The sequence below is a fragment of the Saimiri boliviensis genome, chromosome 17 (assembly GCF_048565385.1).
Source record: "Saimiri boliviensis isolate mSaiBol1 chromosome 17, mSaiBol1.pri, whole genome shotgun sequence".
In the NCBI taxonomy this organism is placed as follows: Eukaryota; Metazoa; Chordata; class Mammalia; order Primates; family Cebidae; genus Saimiri; species Saimiri boliviensis.
In genome coordinates this window covers 9,589,694-9,608,620 of record NC_133465.1, presented here as the reverse complement: position 1 = coordinate 9,608,620, position 18,927 = coordinate 9,589,694, and the positions used below count along the sequence as shown (strand labels likewise).

General features: G+C 52.6%; 1 protein-coding gene across 3 annotated transcripts in view; it reads right to left on the bottom strand.

Annotated features, from left to right (window-relative positions):
• The window catches only part of NTN1 (netrin 1), a 232,809-nt gene that overhangs the window by 17,722 nt on the left and 196,160 nt on the right, over positions 1-18,927 (bottom strand). For all 3 annotated transcript variants that reach the window (XM_074388169.1, XM_039476683.2, XM_039476682.2), the window contains exon 6: positions 5,798-5,872. In XM_074388169.1, coding sequence (XP_074244270.1) covers positions 5,798-5,872 — 75 coding nt within the window. The remainder of the gene's footprint in view (positions 1-5,797; positions 5,873-18,927) is intronic.

Genomic DNA, 18,927 nt, shown 5'->3' with positions numbered 1-18,927 from the left:
AACGGGAGCACAGGAGGCAGAGGGGCTCCACCAAAGAAGCCTTTTGGCTTGGTGGGGTGTGAGGAGGGGCCTCGTGGGGCGGGACTGGGACCCTGCAGTCCCCTGGTGGTGGTTTCCGGGACTGTTTTCAGGTGTGTGCTGTGTGACCGCAGGGCGGTGGCTCCAGCAGGGCCATGCTCCTCCCGTATCTGATCTGCCCTATGGGATGCCAGCTATGCGGTGAACACACCACACTCACACACATGCCGCTCACTCGCAGCCTCCTTGCAGACGAGTGTCCCTTGGGCTGCGCTTTCCTGAGAAGCTGGCAGGAATCTCGAATATGCTTGAAAATAATAAAACCTGTCTTTTGGGAAAAACCGATTCCCACTCGGCCTCCCTGGCAGCTCTCCTTCAAGCATTTGCAAGAAGAGCTGGATCCCCTAGAGGGCAACAGAGGACAGAGTGCCCCAGGAGAGGGTGGCCAGGTGACCTGAGACAGCCTTCCCCAGAAAGCCTCCCCCTAAGATAGCCTTCCCCCAAGACAGCCTCTCCCCAGACAGCCTAGACAGTGTCCCCATGAGACAGCCTCCCCCCAGACAGCCTCCCCCCAGACAGCCTAGACAGCCTCCCCAGAGACAGCCTCCCCACGAGACAGCCTACTGCTGGACAGCCTCCCCGAGACAGCCTCCCTCGAGACAGCCTCCCCATGGTCCCACCCCTTAGGCATGGCACCTGCTGTGGGTGGTGGGTGGGGGCACAGCCAGGGTCTCACTTAGAAGGCTATCATGTGCTCTGAACTACACCTCCATGTGACAGATGAGGACGCCAAGGCCCCAGCAGCGAAGCTCCCTAACCACAGTCACTCGGTAAATTAGGAACCTGTCTCTCCAGAGCTCCCTTCAGTCATGTGGTCCCTCCGATCCCTCAGATGTGAGTGGCATGACAGGGCCTTGGCACCGAAGCCGTCCCACCCCAAATCCCTTGCTTGCTTCATGCCCCCAGGCTCACCAGAGCTGGGCTCTGGATCACTGTTAATTGTGTGCCCAAAAGAACACAGGGCAGGGCCGGCACCCTGAGCCCACAGGCCCCTTCTCATCGGCCCCTCGCCCCAGCCTTCCACCTGCAGCCCCAGCCCCGCACTCTTCAGCCACACAAGGGCATGGCCAGTGAGGCCTGGAGGAGGAAGGGGGTCCAGGGCTGCTGGCAGCCGGGCCTGCTCTTCACCCAGCAGGGGCAGCAAACCCAAGGTTCTAATTAGCGTCTTCTGGAACATCCAAGTGCCCTGGATGAAGGAAATGTGTTTCCTAATTGGCCCCCTGCCGGGTGTCAGCTAGAGAGCAGGGATTACTCAGCCCCTGCCCTGGCCCACCCAGCCTGGCGGCCTCCTCTGCTCTCTCAGCCCCAGGCCAGCTCCCTCCTGCCCTCCCACTGCTGGTCACCTTCTCCCTGGGCTGGCACAGGTCTGTGTGGGAGGGACACCCCCTTAAACACCTCCTCGGGGGCGGGGGCCAGGGGCCTAACACAAGGCACATGGGAGATCTTCAAAGACTCCAGCAGAGCCCACCCAGAGGCCTCACCCCAGCTTCAGAGGAACCCACGGGCCAGGTATTGTCCTCAGGACCCTGCCAGCCCCTGTGTGGCCACTCACTCCTCTGACCAGACACATTCCCCGAGGCCCCGCCGTGCGCCCCCCGCCCCCGCCCTGCAGGGCTCCACTGAGCCCTCCGCAGAAGCCCATGCAATCCCGTTCCAGACACTTTTCTTGGCCTGCTCTTGCCTGAACACACAGGCTGAGCTGGGGGTGAGGACACCCCAACTTTTAAGTGACCACAAGAATCCCAAGAACAATCCTAGAACCAGAAACACCCTGTCACCACCAGAACTGAGGAATGACAGGAACAATATCAGTTCTGGTTGCAGGGCCACAGGTTTGGAGCGTGGTGAGAAGGGCATGAAAGCTGGGGTGCCGGAGCCCCAGCCCCTATCAGATCCCTGGGGGATCTCACTGTGCCCCCACCTGCTGTTCCTTCAGCCTTATCTTGCAGCAGAAATGTGGACAGCTGGGTGAGGCGCCTGTGCCGTGGGCATGAGGACAGGAGCTGTGTAACGACCACGAGGTCTTGAAATGTGGGTACGTGGGGCTGGCCCGCAGCTCTCTGGACTAATTGTGATGGGAAGGAAAGGCTCAGGAAGGAGTGGGAGGCCGGGCCACCTCCTGGCTGGGTGACTGGTCAAGTCCCCTCACCCAGTCAGGCCCGTGTCACTGCCTCTGACACCAGCAAACCAAAGCCCACCGTCCCTTGCCACCTGCTTCGCTGATAACCCATGGGGGAGTCAGGTGTGGGGCAAAGGGAAAGCTGAGTCAGGGAACAGAGGGTCCGATGGCACCCAGAGGCTGTGTCCCACCCTGCCTCACCCTAAGAGAGATGCCCCCCATTGCCCAGGGCGGCCACAACAGGCAGAGTGCAGGGAAGGCCTAAGGGGCTCCTTCGAGTCTATGAAAATAGGGTGTCAGGTTCGGCAGAGAGACAGGAACTGCCAGAAGAAAAGGGGTGAGGGGCCAAGAGAGCTCTGAGGGGTCAAGGTGCCCCCCGGAATATTGCTGGGGAGAGAGAATTCACTGGAAGGAACAAAGTCACCAGACAAGAAAACCAGACTGAATAAACAGAATCCAGCGGAACGGCTTTGCGCACTTTTCCAAGTCCCGTTCTCATTATTTCAGTTAAAGAACAGAGCAGAGGCTGCGGATGGGTGCCATCCTCCCTGCTCCTAGCTGCCTCCCCACCATGTAGCTGCTTAAATAATCCTTCAAAACTAAAACCAAACCAAACTGGCGATCCAAACAATCCATGCCCTAAGCAAGCCCACCTATTCCTCTCCCCTTCCCTCCTACCTCCTTGCCGAGGTTACCCCTGGGCTTTGTGCAGGGAAGGATGGGGCGGAGAGGCACAGGGCTTTCCCTCTGCGACCCGTAAATCCTCTGAACCTGCTGCTTTGCCAGGAGGACAGTGCTGTGGTGCCCATGTCCAAAGCCTAGGAAAATGGCGAAACCCTCGGGGCCCTCCTGCCCAAGTTCTCATCCCACGGGAGGGCTGGCGAGGGGAGTGGAGAGGGGCCCACCGCTCCTGCCACCCGCTTCACTGATAACCCATGAGGGAGTCAGGTGTGGGGCAAAGAGAAGGTTGAGTCAGAGAACAGAGGGTCAGTACCCCACCCTGCCCGCCCCGAGAGGGATGCCTCCAATTGCCTGGGGTGGCCACAACCAGGCAGGGCCTCCCAAGGCTGGGAAGACTCGTCCCAGATCCCCTGAGAGGTGTATGATCAGGACAGCCTTGGGAAGCTGAACAGAACAGAGAGGTCGAGCTGACTTCCCAGAGGAGGCCAGGAGGTGCTGGGGCCGGCAAGGCCACTGACGGGCCACCTTGCAGTCCCTAGTGAACACTGAAGACCCAGCGCTGGGAAGATGCAGTCCTTGCAGCTCAGGGCCATAATGAGCTCCTTTCTGTTTTTCTGAGATGGAGTCTCACTCTGTCGCCCAAGCCAGGCTGGAGTGCAGTGGTGCAATCTCGGCTCACTGCAACCGCTGCTTCCCAGGTTCAAGGGATTCTCCTGCCTCAGCCGCCCGAGTAGCTGGGATAACAGGTGTGCGCCCCCACGCCTGGCTAATTTTTGTACTTTTAGTAGAGACAAGGTTTCATCATGTTGACCAGGCTGGTCTCAAACACCCACCCTCAGTTGATCTGCCCACCTCAGCCCCCCGAAGTGCTGGGATTACAGGCATGAGCCACAGTGCCCAGCCCTGAGCTCCTTTCAAAACAACCCAGGGTCCCTCTTCCCTGGCTTGAAGACAGCACTTCCTGTATCTTAAAGTAACTTGAAGTTTGATTTCAAAATCCAGGTTTATTTTCTCCCGGGAGTTGGAAGTTTCTGCACTGCCCTGGGATGAATACAGCTTAAAGTAGCTTTTAGGAATTGACTGTGGACTCCAGAAGGGCCTTAAACATTGATGCCCATGGATGGCCTGGCAGCTTCCGAATTGATGCATGATGCCTGGCAGCTGCTCCTCTTCACCCTGCAGGAGGCCAGGAGGCCTGTGGGGAGTGGGGCTGGATTACCGGGGTCTTGGTGTGTGCGGGGAGTGTGTGTATGAAGTCCCACTCACACACACAATGAAAGAGAACATTTTAGAAGTTCTCCAAATTCCTTTGGATATCTTTGGGCCTCGTCATTCACTTCGCTATGCTGAAAGGTCCTGACTACTGTCCTTACTAAGTGAGAAAACCTTAGGTCTTGTTTGAGCAGCTGGCCCAGTTAGGATCTCTATGAGGCCTGGGCCCCAGGGCAGGGCTGCCAGACCCCCTTGGGGTCAGGGAAGGGATGGTGCTCAGATTCTGGGCGGTGAGGCCTCCTCCACGGGTGGCCTTTGCTTCTCACCCCACTTCTTCCACCTCCATTCCCTCCTTCCTCCCCTTTCCCCCGCTAGCTTCCTCTGGATACAGAGGTCACTCTTTGCTGGGAGCCTGTTAGGCACGGGTGCTGTGTCCTCCCCCATACACTCAGCTGGTGGCATCATCTCCATCTTATGGATGAGGAAACCGAGGCTCAGGTAAGCAATGGGACTTGTCCCAGATCCCCCGAGAGGCGTATGATCAGGACAGCCTTGGGAAGCTGAACAGAACAGAGAGGTCGAGCTGACTTCCCAGAGGAGACCAGGAGCTGCTGGGGCCGGCAGGGCCGCTGGGGGGATGGAGGACACACCTCCTGGGGCCAGATGGAGATGGAATAGGAATGATGGGCCCTGTCCAGATGGTGTGGGGAGGAGGACAGAGGGAGGCAGGCAGATGGGGACTGTCGTGGGCCCAGAAGACGGGGGCCAGCCCCAGGCTCAATTCCCGGCCCACCAGCTCAAGAAGAAGCCCCATGATAGAAAGAACCAGGCCTGGGTTCAGGATCCCTGGGCCTGGGGCTCCTTCCTGGCCTATGATGGGGTCTCAGCCACCCGCACGGATGCCCTGGCTGCATACAGGGTACTTGCCAGTGGCCAGCTGGACGATGCTTTTGGGGTTTCTGCTTTCGTCTCCCATTCTGAAGAGCCCCTGCGACTGCCCCAGCTCTTCACACACACCTGCCCACTGGCCACTGCGGGGCACTCCTCCTGCAGGCTCCCAGACTGCCTCCACCCTCCACGGCCACCGTGAGAGCGAGGGGACAGGACACCCCTTCCTGGGAAGGGAGCCAGAGGTCACAGGCGACAGGCAACCTCTGCAGGTGGCCCCCAGGACTGTCTGCCCCATAGGTCCAGCACTGGATCTTCCGGTGCATGGGAATGAGTGGTGAGCCGTTTACAGCACAGACTCCCAGCTCTGCAAAAGCCTGGTGGAATATTTGAAATGCACCAGGAAGCTCCCAGCCCTTGTCCGACGCCCAGAGGGCTTCCCTTTGAGCAATGTGGACTCAGGTCAAAGCCCCGTGGTATGACACACACACAGAAGACCACCAAGGTCAAGCCATTGGTCTGTGGCCTCACAGCCCATCAGGGGCAGAGTCAAGGCCAGATGCCAGCCTGGGTGTGCCAGCCTCAGGGTGAGGGAAGGGGAGAAACCAGGCTGCTGGGCTCCTCTCGCCCCATCTCTGAGGACCAAGGAGGAAAAGATAAGAAATTCCCCGATGTGGGATCCGTCCAGCGAGTTCCCACCAGTGACAAGAGCGCCATGACCAACACCCTCTGGGGGCCACTTGCATCCCAGTCCCAGCATCTCGATGGTCACATGGCCCCCTCCCATCCTCCCCAGCAGACAAGGGGACTCTCACTCACCATAGTCCTTCTTGCAGTACTTTTTCATGTTAATCTTCAGCTTCCCCTTGGAGGCCTTGCAGTAGGAATCACAGTCTGCAGGGGAGTGGGGGGAGCACAGACAGAAACTAATTAGGCTGGCAATGAATAGGCTGGCGGGCAGAGGAGGAGGCCACGTCCCTAAATACCCAGAGGCCTGTGATACCCATGGGCCAGGCCGGGCGGGCAGGCGGCCATTCAGGGCAGGCCCGGCCTTCTAAAGAGGCCTGAGGGACAAAGGGCCCCCATCTGACCCACACACCCCCCTCCCTGGCCTCACAAATCCTTTAGCCACCGCCTGCAGCCGTGCTGGCCTCCGTGAGAGTCTCGGGGGGTTCCGTATTGTGCCACCCAGGGCTTCTGAACACCACACAGATTCTCCCTGTTCTTAAGATGCAACTGGAGCCTGATTAAAGCTGAGAGAGGTCTCACTGTCACCCTGAGCCCTGGGTCTGTGTCAGGCACTGGCTTTCATGGCGCGGAGCCTCTGGCTGGGGTCAGGCCTCAACAAAAGAGGTCACAGGGGAAATTAGCAGCCCATGAAGCATTAGAAAACCCTTTTGGTATCCACTCTACTGGAGTGTGCAAATAAAATGCCCCACGAAGACGAGTTCAGTTCTAATGGGCCCTACTGCTGAGAGGCGAGGCTGCTGGGCCATCTCCACTGGGCATCACTGGGGAATGCCAGGCAGGATGTGCAGGGCACCAGGGCCTGCCGGCCTGTGGGCTTGCGTCAACCCCCAAATGCAGCTGTCCACCGCAGCCCAAACATGGCCTTTCCCTGCCAGCAATCGCCGGTCTTTGAACACAGAGACACAATTCCTTCGCTAAGTCTGTGTGTGACAGCTTCATGTGACGGCACAGCCCATCCCAGAGGCCCAGCCAATCTCCCCCAGCCTGCCCTGCCCCCGCCACTCAGCAGGCAGGATCTCATTCCATTCTCACAACCCTTCTTTGAGGGGTGGGTATCATTCCCATTCTGCAGACAAGAAAACGGAGGAGGCTCCAGGACGGTAAGCCACCTGCCCAGTGCACTCTGGGTAGCTATTGCCAAGGCTGGCCTGAGATGCCAAGATCCCTGCACCCTTGGTGAGGCGACATTCTAACAGATTTCCCCTCAGTGGGAGCAGAGGTGAGCTCAGAGCCAGGGGTAAGGAATGCCCTGGATTTTAGCGGTTCCCAGACTGCCTGGGGGACCAGCCAGGCTGGCGGTGTGTATGTGGGGCTTGTTGGGGGAGGTTTGCAGGGGGCCCAGCCTGTTCTAAAAGCAGTGGTGGCATGGGTTGGTGAAAGTTGGCTGGGTGTGTGTGTCCTGGTGATGGATTAGGTAAAGGGGACCAGGAGGGAAAAAATGCGACACACATGGGCGGCTGCTCCGGGGGCAGATGGCAGTCCCCTATCCCCCAGAGGGGAAAACCGAGGTCAAGGGAGGGGAGGAGTGATTTGTGTGGGAGCACAGGGAGAAGCCCGGGCAGGAAAGCAGGTGTCCCAGTGCCGCCTGTACCCCAAGCCAGGGCGTAGAGCTGCAGGGAGTGTCCAGAGAGACCTCACCAGAGCTGGCCTCCAGGCTGTGAAGGCCACTGCCTCCTTCAAGATCTTATCCTGGGATACACAGACTGGCGCCTCAATGAAAACTGACACAGCTCCATCCCACTGCCTTGGTAGCCTCCCACTGCTTCCTGTGCTAGCGTCCTGGGGCCCCCAGTTAGGAACCAGTCTCAGGAAATGGGAGAAAAACAGTTCTGCTTCCTGCTCCCTGTGACCTGAGCCCTCGGAGCCCCTTCATGATGGCCCTGTTCCACGGCATGGTGGCCACAGTACCCATCCCTCCTGCCATCTGGACGGCTGCTTGGTTACTGGAGTAGGAATTTCTTGGGAGTACAGGGATTGGGCTGTTCAAAGACAGTGGCCCTCACTCTACTGCAGCCAAGCTGGAGAGCCTTGGATGAGAGTGATGGCAGCTCGAACACGCAAGTCCACGGCGCCATCACCCCCGTCAGCACTGTGGCCGCACCTCCCCAAGGGGAACAGCTGCTCCGGGCCACATCTTTGCCAGCTCAGGGACAGATGACACTCCCAGCAAAGCCACTGCTGGGGCTGAACCCAGGGCGTGCGTAAGTCCTGGCAGTCCTGCAGGAGCTGGCTGAAATCCCTTCCTGCTTTCTCTGCTTAGGGAAGGGAACTGGAAGGCAAGCAGTTCCGAATGGCGTTCTTGTAGGGGCGGCCTGGAATCCACTCTCCTTGCCTTCTTGTTATCATTACGATTTTTTTTTTCCCCACAAAAGCCGTCATCCCTACCATCATTTCTGATCAGGAGGAAATCCTTTTCACCTGCCTCCTCACCATGGCCCAAGGCACATTCCCTCCATCTCAGCCTTGAGGTAGACAGCACTGGCTGGGGCACAGAGGGTGCCTTTGAGCACATCAGCTCTTCCGAGCCTCTCGGGATGCTTTGAGGGAGGAATGCCTTGTCTAGCTTAGAACTGAGGGCTCAGAAAGGTTCCAGAACAGCTTGCCCAAGGTAAGGCCCACTCCAGGTGGGCAGGAGGAAAGCAGATGAGTCCTGGGACAGCCTGCCCCTGTCTCTCCCTCCAGCATCATTGTCCCAGCCTAGAAACCTCCACAGCTCTCCTCTCCAGTGCCACATGTCTACCTGGGACAGAGACTGCCCTAGAATGTGTGGCATCCATCGCTGCCTAATTAGGTCACACTCCCAGGCCCTGCTTGACAAATCACCGTCATCGCCATGAATATCAAGTCTGTACCTCACTAATGGCAGCTACTCCCACGATACTAATGAGGCACTGGGCACTGTTCTCACGGTTGATGAACTCTTCTGGCCCTTCAATCAGGCCCCATTTTATAGATGAGAATCGAAGGCACAGAGACATTGGTGACTCACCAGCTCAAGGTCGTGTACCCCATGAGGCAGTCTGGCTGCCGAACCTCTGCTCTTAACCTCCTGGTCCCAGTCCTGGGCTGTGCAGTGGGTTCGCAATGCCTGGGTCCTATTCCCAGGACATTCTGATTTCCTTGGTTTAGGGAGTGGCTTAAGTGTCTGAATTTTTAATGCTCCCCAGATGGTTCTAAAGTACAGCCAGCGTCGGAAAACACAGTCTGAACCAATTGTGAGAGATGGGGACAGTCTCTGCACCCGTGATTTGTACAGAGCAGCCACTGTGGCAGAGGGAAGATCCAGATAGGTAGCTGTTGACTGGAGAATGCTCACAGAGAGAACCTCAGGCTGCTTGTCCTTACAGAAAATGACCTCAGCCTCTGAGCATTTGGAGTTGTGTTTGCTTTTTTTTTTTTTTTTTTTGGTGTCTTTCCTTTCTGTCAGCTGGAAATTCTTGTCAGATCAGTGTGCTTGTTGCAAAATGTCCCCTATGCCCTTTGGGTTTGCTAGGAAAACAAAGACCAAGCTTGCTAGAACTGTATGTGAAATACAGGTAACTAGGCTTGGAAGGAGAGGCTGAAATGTTCTCCCTTGAGTAAAATGAATAACCTTCTGGACACTGTGACAGCTATTTGGCTGCTTGTGGACTCTTTGTTTAGGTTGTATTCCAGATAGCTGAGGTCACCGGACAAGTGGCCCCCGAATAAGGAAAATGGTACTGTACGTGCTCTCTTTATGGTACACACAAAGCTACAGAGAGTGCTTCCAAGATGGGCAAACCACAGCTTTAAGATAAAGCTTTGACTCCTTCTTCAAACTGGCATCTACTTGGCAGCCTCTCGTGTGGCTTCTCCTTGTTTTGTTCCAAAATAGCCATAAAGACAATGAGAAAACCTGAAAATTCAGGCTATGCCAAAAACAAAACTGATGATGACCCAATGATGGGATCTGGGAGCAATCTCTATTAATTAAAGGCAGATGGTGGTGGCATAAGCAAAACCTGTTTAGGTTTTATCTCAGGACACAGCTCTTTGTCTAACGAGCAGAAAGGTCCTGAGAAAAGGGAGGGGGACAGAGAGACAAGGACCAGGGAACAAATGAGCAGGAAGTGAGCGGGGGCAGTGGGGATGATCCCTCCTCCAGGAAGGGAATTTTCAGGACCGGTAAGGACCAGAAGGACAGTGGTACAGCAGAGATCTCACCTTGTATTTCTATCTCAATCATTGCAGAGAATCAGAAAATCGGGCAATGCAGAGAAAGGAAGGGCACTACCTCCACAGAGCAGAAGGAAATCCATGGAAAGGCTGGTAGGAACCAGGAGCTGAAGATGGAGCTGTGTACCTTCCCTGGCCATTCTCCTTAAATCTGAGATGGGAATCCAGCCATTGCACCAGTACACGGATCTGCAATTTTTTTCTTCTTCAAAGGACCAAACAGTGAATACCTTAGGCATGAAGGACCATAAGGTTGCTGTCACAAATATTTATCTTTGTCACTGTAGCTTAAAAACAGTCATAGACAATAGGTGACCAAATGGGCCTGGTAGACTAAAAAGATTAAAGTAACAGCCTCTATGAACTAGGAGAAGAAAGCCAGTAAGAGAGATGAAGCTGAGCTGAAACAAAAAGGGTGATGCATAAAAGAAAGAGTTGGAAAAACAAGGAGGAAAACTCTGTAGTGCAATTAAAATCCTCTTTGGAAGGGCTGGGTGTGGTGATTCACACCTGTAAACCCAGCACTTGGGAGGCCAAGGCAGGAAAATTGCTTGAGGCTAGGAGTTCAAGATCAGCCTTGACAACACTGCAAAACTGCATCTCTAAAACCAAACAAACAAACAAACAAACAAAAAATGAAATAAACAACAAAAAAAACCAGAGCCAGGCACAATGGCTACTCAGGAGGATGAAGTGGGAGTATCGCTTGAGCCCAGGAGTTTGAGGTTATGGTGAGCTGTGACTGAGCCACTGCACTTTAGCCTGGGTGACAGAGCAAACCTCTGTCTCTAAAAATAAATAAGTAATCCACTTGTAGAAAACTGATTCAGAAGCATGGAGAATAAATTGGAGAGGAAATTCACAAAATTTAGAGGAAAAAGATAACCTACATATTTAGAAAGAAAGGGCTCAGTGAAGTTTTCCAAAAATCAACAAAAGGGGACCAACATCCAGATACATCTTTGCAAAACATATGAAATACCAGGATAAGAAATATATATATACTGATTAAAAACAACAAGTCAGTGACATAATCATGGAGTAATGTCTATAAGGTCTCGAGGGGAAAAATTTGTGATCTAAGAATTTTATACCTAGCTAGACTGTCTTATATATACATGTAGGCCACAATAAACAAACGACATTCTCAAACGTGCAAGGGCCCAGAAAATGTTCCAATTATGTATCCTTTTTGAATGTTCTAATTATGTATCCTTTTGAATACTTGAGAATGTTTTCCAACCAACTATGAAATGAATTAAAAGTAAGAGTTTACAGGGAAAAGTGGTGGCACAAACCCAAGGTGATGTGATTGACATCTTTATGTTTACTGGGGATGAACATTGAAACCAGAAAACATAGAGATGCCATATTTGGTTCTAAAACATAATGCAAATATCAAAATAATTTTAAGTGTTTGAAAGAGAACATCAGTATCTCCCTCTCCTTCTCCATCCCCATGTGTATGTGTGTGTATGTGTTTGTATCTATGTACATATAAAATATTTAAATTTAATTTGAAACTTCAGATCATATTAAAAACTATTAAGTAGAATGAGGTGGGAATAAAACCCTTTGTCTTAAATAGAGAGAATGTAAAAGATGCTATTTCATGCTCGATTCTGACAAGAGCTATTAGATCAAATAATGCTTCTGAAAAACCCAAAGATAATCACTGAACTCTGGAGAAAATAGGATATAAATGATAGTTAATATGCCAAAAGATAAAACAAAAAATGAAAAATACAAAAAGCAATTATGATAAATTAAGATCACAGAAGAGCAACCACCTAAAGACAATAAAGGTAAATGGATCCAACTACTCTACTGAAAACCTGAATTTAAAACATTAGAATACTCTTTAAGGGAAATATAACCAAATAGTGATTTTTTTTTTTTTTTTTGAGATTGAGTCTTGTTCTGTTGCCCAGGCTGAAGTGCAGTAGCACGATCTTGGCTCACTGCAGCCTCCACCTTCCAGGTAAGCGATTCTCCTGCCTCAGTCTCCAGAGTAGCCGGGACCACAAGCGTGTGCCACTGAAACCAGCTAATTTTTTGTATTTTTAGCAGAGATGGGGTTTCACCATGTTAGCCAGGATGGTCTCGATCTCCTGACCTTGTGATCTGCCCACCTCAGCCTCCCAAAGGATTACAGGTGTGAGCCACCACTCTCAGCCTAAATTGATTTTTTAAGAGCTTACAACTTAAGCAGTAGCAAAAGTATATCAGCAAATGAAAACAAAAAATGAACCAAGAGTGAAATGCTAGTATCAGAAAAGTAGATTTCAAGGCAAACATGTTTACAGTGGGAAAAAAAATCACCTAGTAATTAAACAATGATATTTTGGCATAGAATAACATCTTCATGAAATATATTCAGTAAAAACCAATATTACTACAAAAAGAAATAGACAGAAATGCTTAAGTAGTGAAAAAATGCTAAATTAATTCCAAGAAGCTAAAACTATACAAGCCACATTTCCTGACCACAATGATATTATTTGTTATTAAAGAAGAAATAATGAAATTAAATGAAATGCATTCAATTCTAGAAGTTAGAAAATGAGCAAAACAAAACCCGAAGAAAGCAACAGGAAAGCATTAATACCAGCAGAAGTAAAAATTAATGTAGTAGAATACAGCAAAAAATATATAAATACATTCAAGAACTGATTCTTTGAAAAGCTCAAATACAAGCTAAAAAAAAAAAGACAAAAGTAATAAAAGAAACAAAACAGAACATTAGAAGCAACAAGAAATAAATTATAAGGCTAGTATATACAACTTTAGGCTAAAAATCTTGGAAATCTGAATGAAATGTGGAATTTTAGGAAAACATAAAAGACCAAGTTAAACTGAGTAAGAGACATGGAATCTGAATAGATAAACAGTCAAAAGATGTCTGGATAGAGATGCTTTCAGAGGTAGGTCCATGTAAACGTTTAAAGGACACATCAATTTCAATTTCATGCTATTTGATCTGTTCAGAAACACAGAAAAAGATGGAAAGCTATTAAGACAAAACGTATGACAGTCCTAACAACTGACCATTTTGCAACTTTAAAAAAGGAGTTTTATATGATTCAGCCTTAATGTAAAGGCTGGCATAACCATATACATGCAGACTCTATGGGCCAACTGATTGGCCTCACTTACCAGGAGACCCAACATTTTATGCCCCACGGTTTCCCATTCTACCCCCACCCAGCGGCTGGGACTGCATCCATCCTGCCAGGACACGTTTACTCCATGGAGGAGTAACAAGTAAAGAGTGGGCAGGATGCCCCGCTGCCCTGCTCTCTCAGGGGAGCTCTGGAGCTAGGATCGAAGGCACAGGTAAGCACTAGCAGCTCTGCAGGAGGCCTTGCTCCACGGCTGCCCTTCTTTCTCACTCTGCTCCCCAAAAAGAGACAGAAGCTGCCAGGGCTGGACACAGGCACTGCCTGGCCCCCTACTCGGACGTGCTCTGTCCAAGGGAGAGCCGCTGAGACCTGGAGGCCACCATCTGCCCGGCTCGCAGCAGGCCCATCCTGGCTGGCTGGCATCCTGGCTTCTCCTGGGAGCAGCCTACCCTCCCTTTTATTCCTCCCACCTGCTCCCCTGACTGACCCACAGCCAAGAGCCAAGAGGTGGCCTGCAGGCCCAATCCCAGCGGCCGAGACCCTCCCGCGGCTTCCTCCACCTTGGGTAGCTGGCCCCTCTGGTCTGCCTCCTGTGCCCCAGGTGCCAGAATCCTGCTGGGCCGGCCTGCTCGCCGGATCGAGGCTCATCTCTGAGCATATGGCAGGCAGAGCCCAGCGGCCATGGTTGAAGCCAGGGGCACCGCATCTGGCACCTCCCCTTGGAGCAGGGCGGGGAGCTGGCAAAGGTCTTGCTCTCAGCAGCCCTGGCCCACTCCCCCGCAACACCTCTGCCATTCTGCTTCTGGGCTGTCGGGCTTGGGAAGGTGGGGCAGGGATGTAATGAGTGAGGGACACCCAGCCAACGTGGTCTGTCCTCCCAGGGCAGAGAAACCTGGAAGGGTTGGGTGAGTTGCAGATGCCAAGGGCTGGGCATAGGGGAGGAGCCCCTGGTTCTCCCTGGCCCAGGGTGAAACAGTTTAAGGGGAGAGGAGCTGGGGCTAACAGGGACACCCAGCTGGCTCTGTCCATTTTGGCTGGGCCATTTAAAAGGCAAATGAGGCCAGTCTGCCCAGAAGGTATGTTTGGTGCTGCCTGACCTGGAACCAGAAAGCTGCGTGGAATCCCCACAGCCAGAGAGTCCAGTTTTCCATGTGTTCAGTTTTCAAGCTGCTGCAGTTGTCCGTGGGTTTCATAAGGGCCACCATGGGTGAGGCATGATGAGAATGAAGGACGCACTCCCCAGGAAGCTGGCTCTCACCTCTTGGTCCTAGGCTGCAGGTGACTTTGTGACTCACCACACCCTGCCCCAGGCAAGACCACTTTCCTACCACCCCTCATCAGCAGCACGACTTGTCCAGGGGTAAAGTCACCTGTCAGGGACTACAAGGGCCCACAGGCAGATCGCTAGCCCCAACCCATCTCACCTACCCAATCACCCTCAAGCCCTACTTGCCTCAAAAGCAAAACGCCCATTTGACTCTCAGCCTCTGGGGCAGAAACGCTAAGGATGCCCCAAATGAAGCATCTTCTATCAATGGGCTGGCTGAGGAGCTTGGTGACCTATGGAAGTAAGGGTCTAGAAGAAAGCCCCAAATGTTTGTAATACAGAAAGCCAAGGGCTGGTGTCTTTCACATACAAAAAACTCTTCCGAATCAATAAGTAAGACAGCAACCTAAAATTCAAAAGGAAAGGAACAGGCTGTTCAAAGAAGAGAAAATAAAAAGGGTTCAAGGAGATGTGCCCATGTTCAATCTCAAATTATCAAAGAAACAAAACATAAACCAATGGGAATATAGCGCTTCCGCCTAGCAAACTGGCAAAGGCAAGCATATACGCATTTACACGATGTGTCTGGGGCACAGATTAAAATATGAACTTTCCCGAGCGTGGCTGACATTGAGTGTCAAAACCCTGAGAACACACACACGCACACCCTGATGCAGCAACCCCATTGCTAGGAATTTAACATCCATTCATTCGAATGTTTGACTAGGCACTTCCCACATGAATGGCTCTGGGAAGCACTGGGTGTTCCCTGAGGCTAATCCAGCAGTGAGTGAGCAGGAGGGGAGAGGCCAACAGCATGAGTGTCATCACTCCCATCCCTGACGAGGATGCCCAGGAAATGACAGCAGTGAGCAGAGCACACCGAAAGAGAATGCACGGGGGCAGGGAACACAGGTGGAGACCTTCTTAGACCCATCCAAGGACATGACAGACAGATGACAGGGCATCAGCCTCGGGAAGTGCAGGGAGGGGCATCCCAGCTCTAAGCAGGTGCAAAGACCCCGGGGTAGGAAAGTGTGAGGAACCAAAAGGAGGGGAGACTGGAGCTGGCAAAAGCTGGGGGTTGCCCAGCCGGAGCTGAGGCTTACAGTTTGCAGGGAGTGCCGAGGGCCTTTTCAGCAATGGCAGGGGTCTGGATTTTATTCTAGAAGAATAGTATGTGCATGGAAATGTTGGGTAGTGGGCCTGTGGTTGGATTTCATACTCTTGCTTTGCTGTCTTAACTGTATTTAAAATTTTACTGCAATGAGGATATAATTCTTGTGTTAGAAAGAAAGAAACTCTAAAAATAGTCTGAGGTGAAGCTCTTTTATTTTTGAGACAGAGTCTTGCTCTATAGCCCAGGCTGGTGTGCAGTGGCACGATCTCGGCTCACTGCAACCTCCGCCTCCCAGGTTCAATTGATTCTCACACCTCAGCCTCCTGAGTGGCTGGGACTACAGGCACCCACCATCAAGCCTGGCTGATCTTTGTATTTTAGTAGAGATGGAGTTGAACCATGTTGGCCAAGCTGGTCTTGAACTCCTGACCTCAGGTGATCTGCTCGGCCTCCCAAAGTGTTGGGATTATAGGTGTTAGCCACCGCGACTGGCTGGGTGGCTCTTCTTAGTGAGGATGAGGATCGTTTACTTACAAGGGGTAGGAATCCTATGGTAAATAACATCTGTATTCAACAACATGACATTTCTATTCCCAGTCCATGGGGCTTCTGCTGCGAAAAAGTGCTACCCCCTCCCCAGGAGAGGGCGGGGGGGGGGAGAGAGAGAGAGAGAGAGAGAGAGAGAGAGAGAGAGAGAGAGTGTGTGTGTGTGTGTGTGTGTACACGCCCGTGTATGTGAGGTTTCATCCTCTCCTTGAACACCAACTGTGTGCATGGTAAGGTGGCTGGGAGTGAGGACAGTGCCCTACCCAAGATAGCTGGGGACAGATCCCTGAGGTGTCCATCAGATAAGAATGAAGGATGCACCCCCACAGATGGGTCCATGAGTGAGACCTAAACCATGCAAAGGAAGCGGAGCAAGGTCTGAGCGAAGAGCGCTCCGGGCAGGAGGAACAGCCTGTGCAAAGGCCCCAGAGCAGGACCAAGCCCAGCATGGTCCTGGGACTGGATGAATGCTGGAGTGCCTTGCACAAACTGAAGGAGACGGGCAGCAGAGAGATGAATCCCGGAGCCTCAGGGTCCTGTGAGCTGGAAAGGGTGTGACTTCTTTTTTTTTTTTTTTTTGAGACAGAGTTTTGCTCTGTCGCCAGGCGCCAGGCTGGAGTGCAGTGGCGCAATCTCGGCTCACTACAACCTCCACCTCTCGGGTTCAAGCAATTCTCCTGCCTCAGCCTCCTGAATAGCTGGGACTATGGGTGTATGCCACCACGCCCAGCTAATTTTTGTATTTTTAGTAAAGACGGGGTTTCACTATGTTAGCCAGGATAGTCTTGATCTCTTGACCTCGTGGTTCACCCGCCTCAGCCTCCCAAAGTGCTGGGATTATAGGTGTGAGCCACCATGCCTGGTTTGACTTCTTTTTTAAATGTCATGCAAAGCCACCCAAGGGGTCTAGCCTGGCTCAAGTCACCCAGGGCTGCTGGGTTCCATTACATAGGGCAAAGGCAGGCTTTTGATTTCTCCCTCTCAGGGACGGTGCCCTCACTGCCCAGGCCCCACCTCATGCTCAAGGTTACCAGAACGTGCTCTCCATTCCATACCATGGTTACGAAGAGCCAGAGTCAGGCTCTCAGGAACCTAGACTGTCATTCTGCTGCCTAAGCCACATTCTTTCTCAGGGACTGCAAATACATATCCCGGTGACGAAGCATGAATGCACGTTCTTTATCCTGGCGAACTCAAGCACTGGGTCCTCTCTTGGCACCAAGCTGGGGTCCTCGGGACTCACCGGTCAGAGGGGGCCCTGGTGCCCTGGCCCCGCCAAGTGCTGCCCAGGGAAGCCTTGCCCTTTCTTTCTACTGCTTCCCTAGTTGTGGCCACCTTTGCAGATGGTGCCCTTTGCTGCTCCAACAGGGGCGGAGGCAGGTTCCTGGAGAGTGCACACAGCTGTGCAATGCACACCCAGGGCCAGGGCCTTCCTTTCTGTATACACTCCCCTAGAGAGCCACCCGCTGTAGCAGCCTCAGACAACAGGCCTGGGTCTGACAGATCCGAGATGGCATCTGCAATATCTATTTTCTTTTCTCCTTCAACAGCAAACCCTCATGTCTCCAATCTAGAATATTCTTCTTCAGACTCCCTTGCAGCTCACCATGGCCATGAATCTACTTCTGGACCCAGGATATAAGTGGAAATCTACTGAGCAGCGCTCTAGGGAAAGGGTTCGCATCACCCAACCTACGATCTGGGGCCATTCACCCTTCCAGGCCTCAGGGGTTCCCCATCAGTAAACTGGGTAGTGATGATAGCCATAATCGCCACCCACTGACAGGATTTAGTAGGAAATGACTATGGTGCCGTGAGATGGGTAAGGCGAGGTCAGAGATGGTCTCAGCTGTGTCCTGAAGGAAGCAAAGGTGCTGCCAGCTGCGTGTGATGGGCTCCAGGTGGCCTCCGACTCCGCAGCTGAGAGTGGAGGGTGAATGATGGCAGGCCAGTGGGAAAGGTGGGACCAATGGGAAAGGCGGGGCCAGATCTCGGGGCCTCGTGAAGCCAGGAGAGCTGGGATCGAGATGCAGTGCCCTGGGCTCAGTCCTCAGCAGACACAGGAGGGTGGGTGATAGAGCCCTGTCTCCGGACAGAAGCAAGATCCCTTTCTTGGCTGTGCCACAGGCCTAGAGCCAGGCAGGGCTGGGGATGAAGGGTATATCAGGCCCATGGGGGCTTCTACTGCACTGGAGTGTATGGTGGTGGAATCCTATTATTTGCAGAATAGTATTTGGAAAGAACAGGACCTAAGCCCTTGGGTATTAGGAGAAGCTGGAGGCCACGAACGCCTTTCCCCTTGGCAAACTTGCCTGGAATCCACTCCTGGGTCACTTCCCTGTGTGTGTCATTAGGCTTCCTCTCAGCCCCAAGCACAGGTGGGAAACCTCCGGGTTCTTAGTGCCCATCTCCTGGTCTGGGATTTTCTGTCTGCCTCCTCCCCTGGCAGATCAGACCTTGGTGTCTCAGCACCTACCACAGTGCGGGTCACCACTGATTGCTCAGCGAACCTGTTGGCACATACACTCTGGACAATAACCTAACTGTGGTTGCCTCTGTGAGATATCAAGGCTTCCTGGACACACAAACCCACAAACACAGGCTCCCCAAACAAAAGACAAAAGTCAGCACCCTTTGCAGTGATTCTGATCACACCCCTGAGACAGCCTGGATAAAAGGGCTTAGGCGACTTTTAAACCTGCTAAGCTCTCTGACAATGAAGAGGGCAGGAGTTGGGCTGGAGAGGGTTTGAGTGGCACCAGAAATCAAAAGGCCATGACACCTTTGACAGATGCACAGCTAATACCCGCAAAACAGGACCCTTGAGCTCTGAATCAGAAGGCTTTTCCGCAGGCCTCAGCCTGCTGTCTTTGGGGTGTGGGGTGTTAGTTGGACAGAATATCTCTTCCTGGACCCCAGGATACAATCCACAGCACCAGTGGCAATG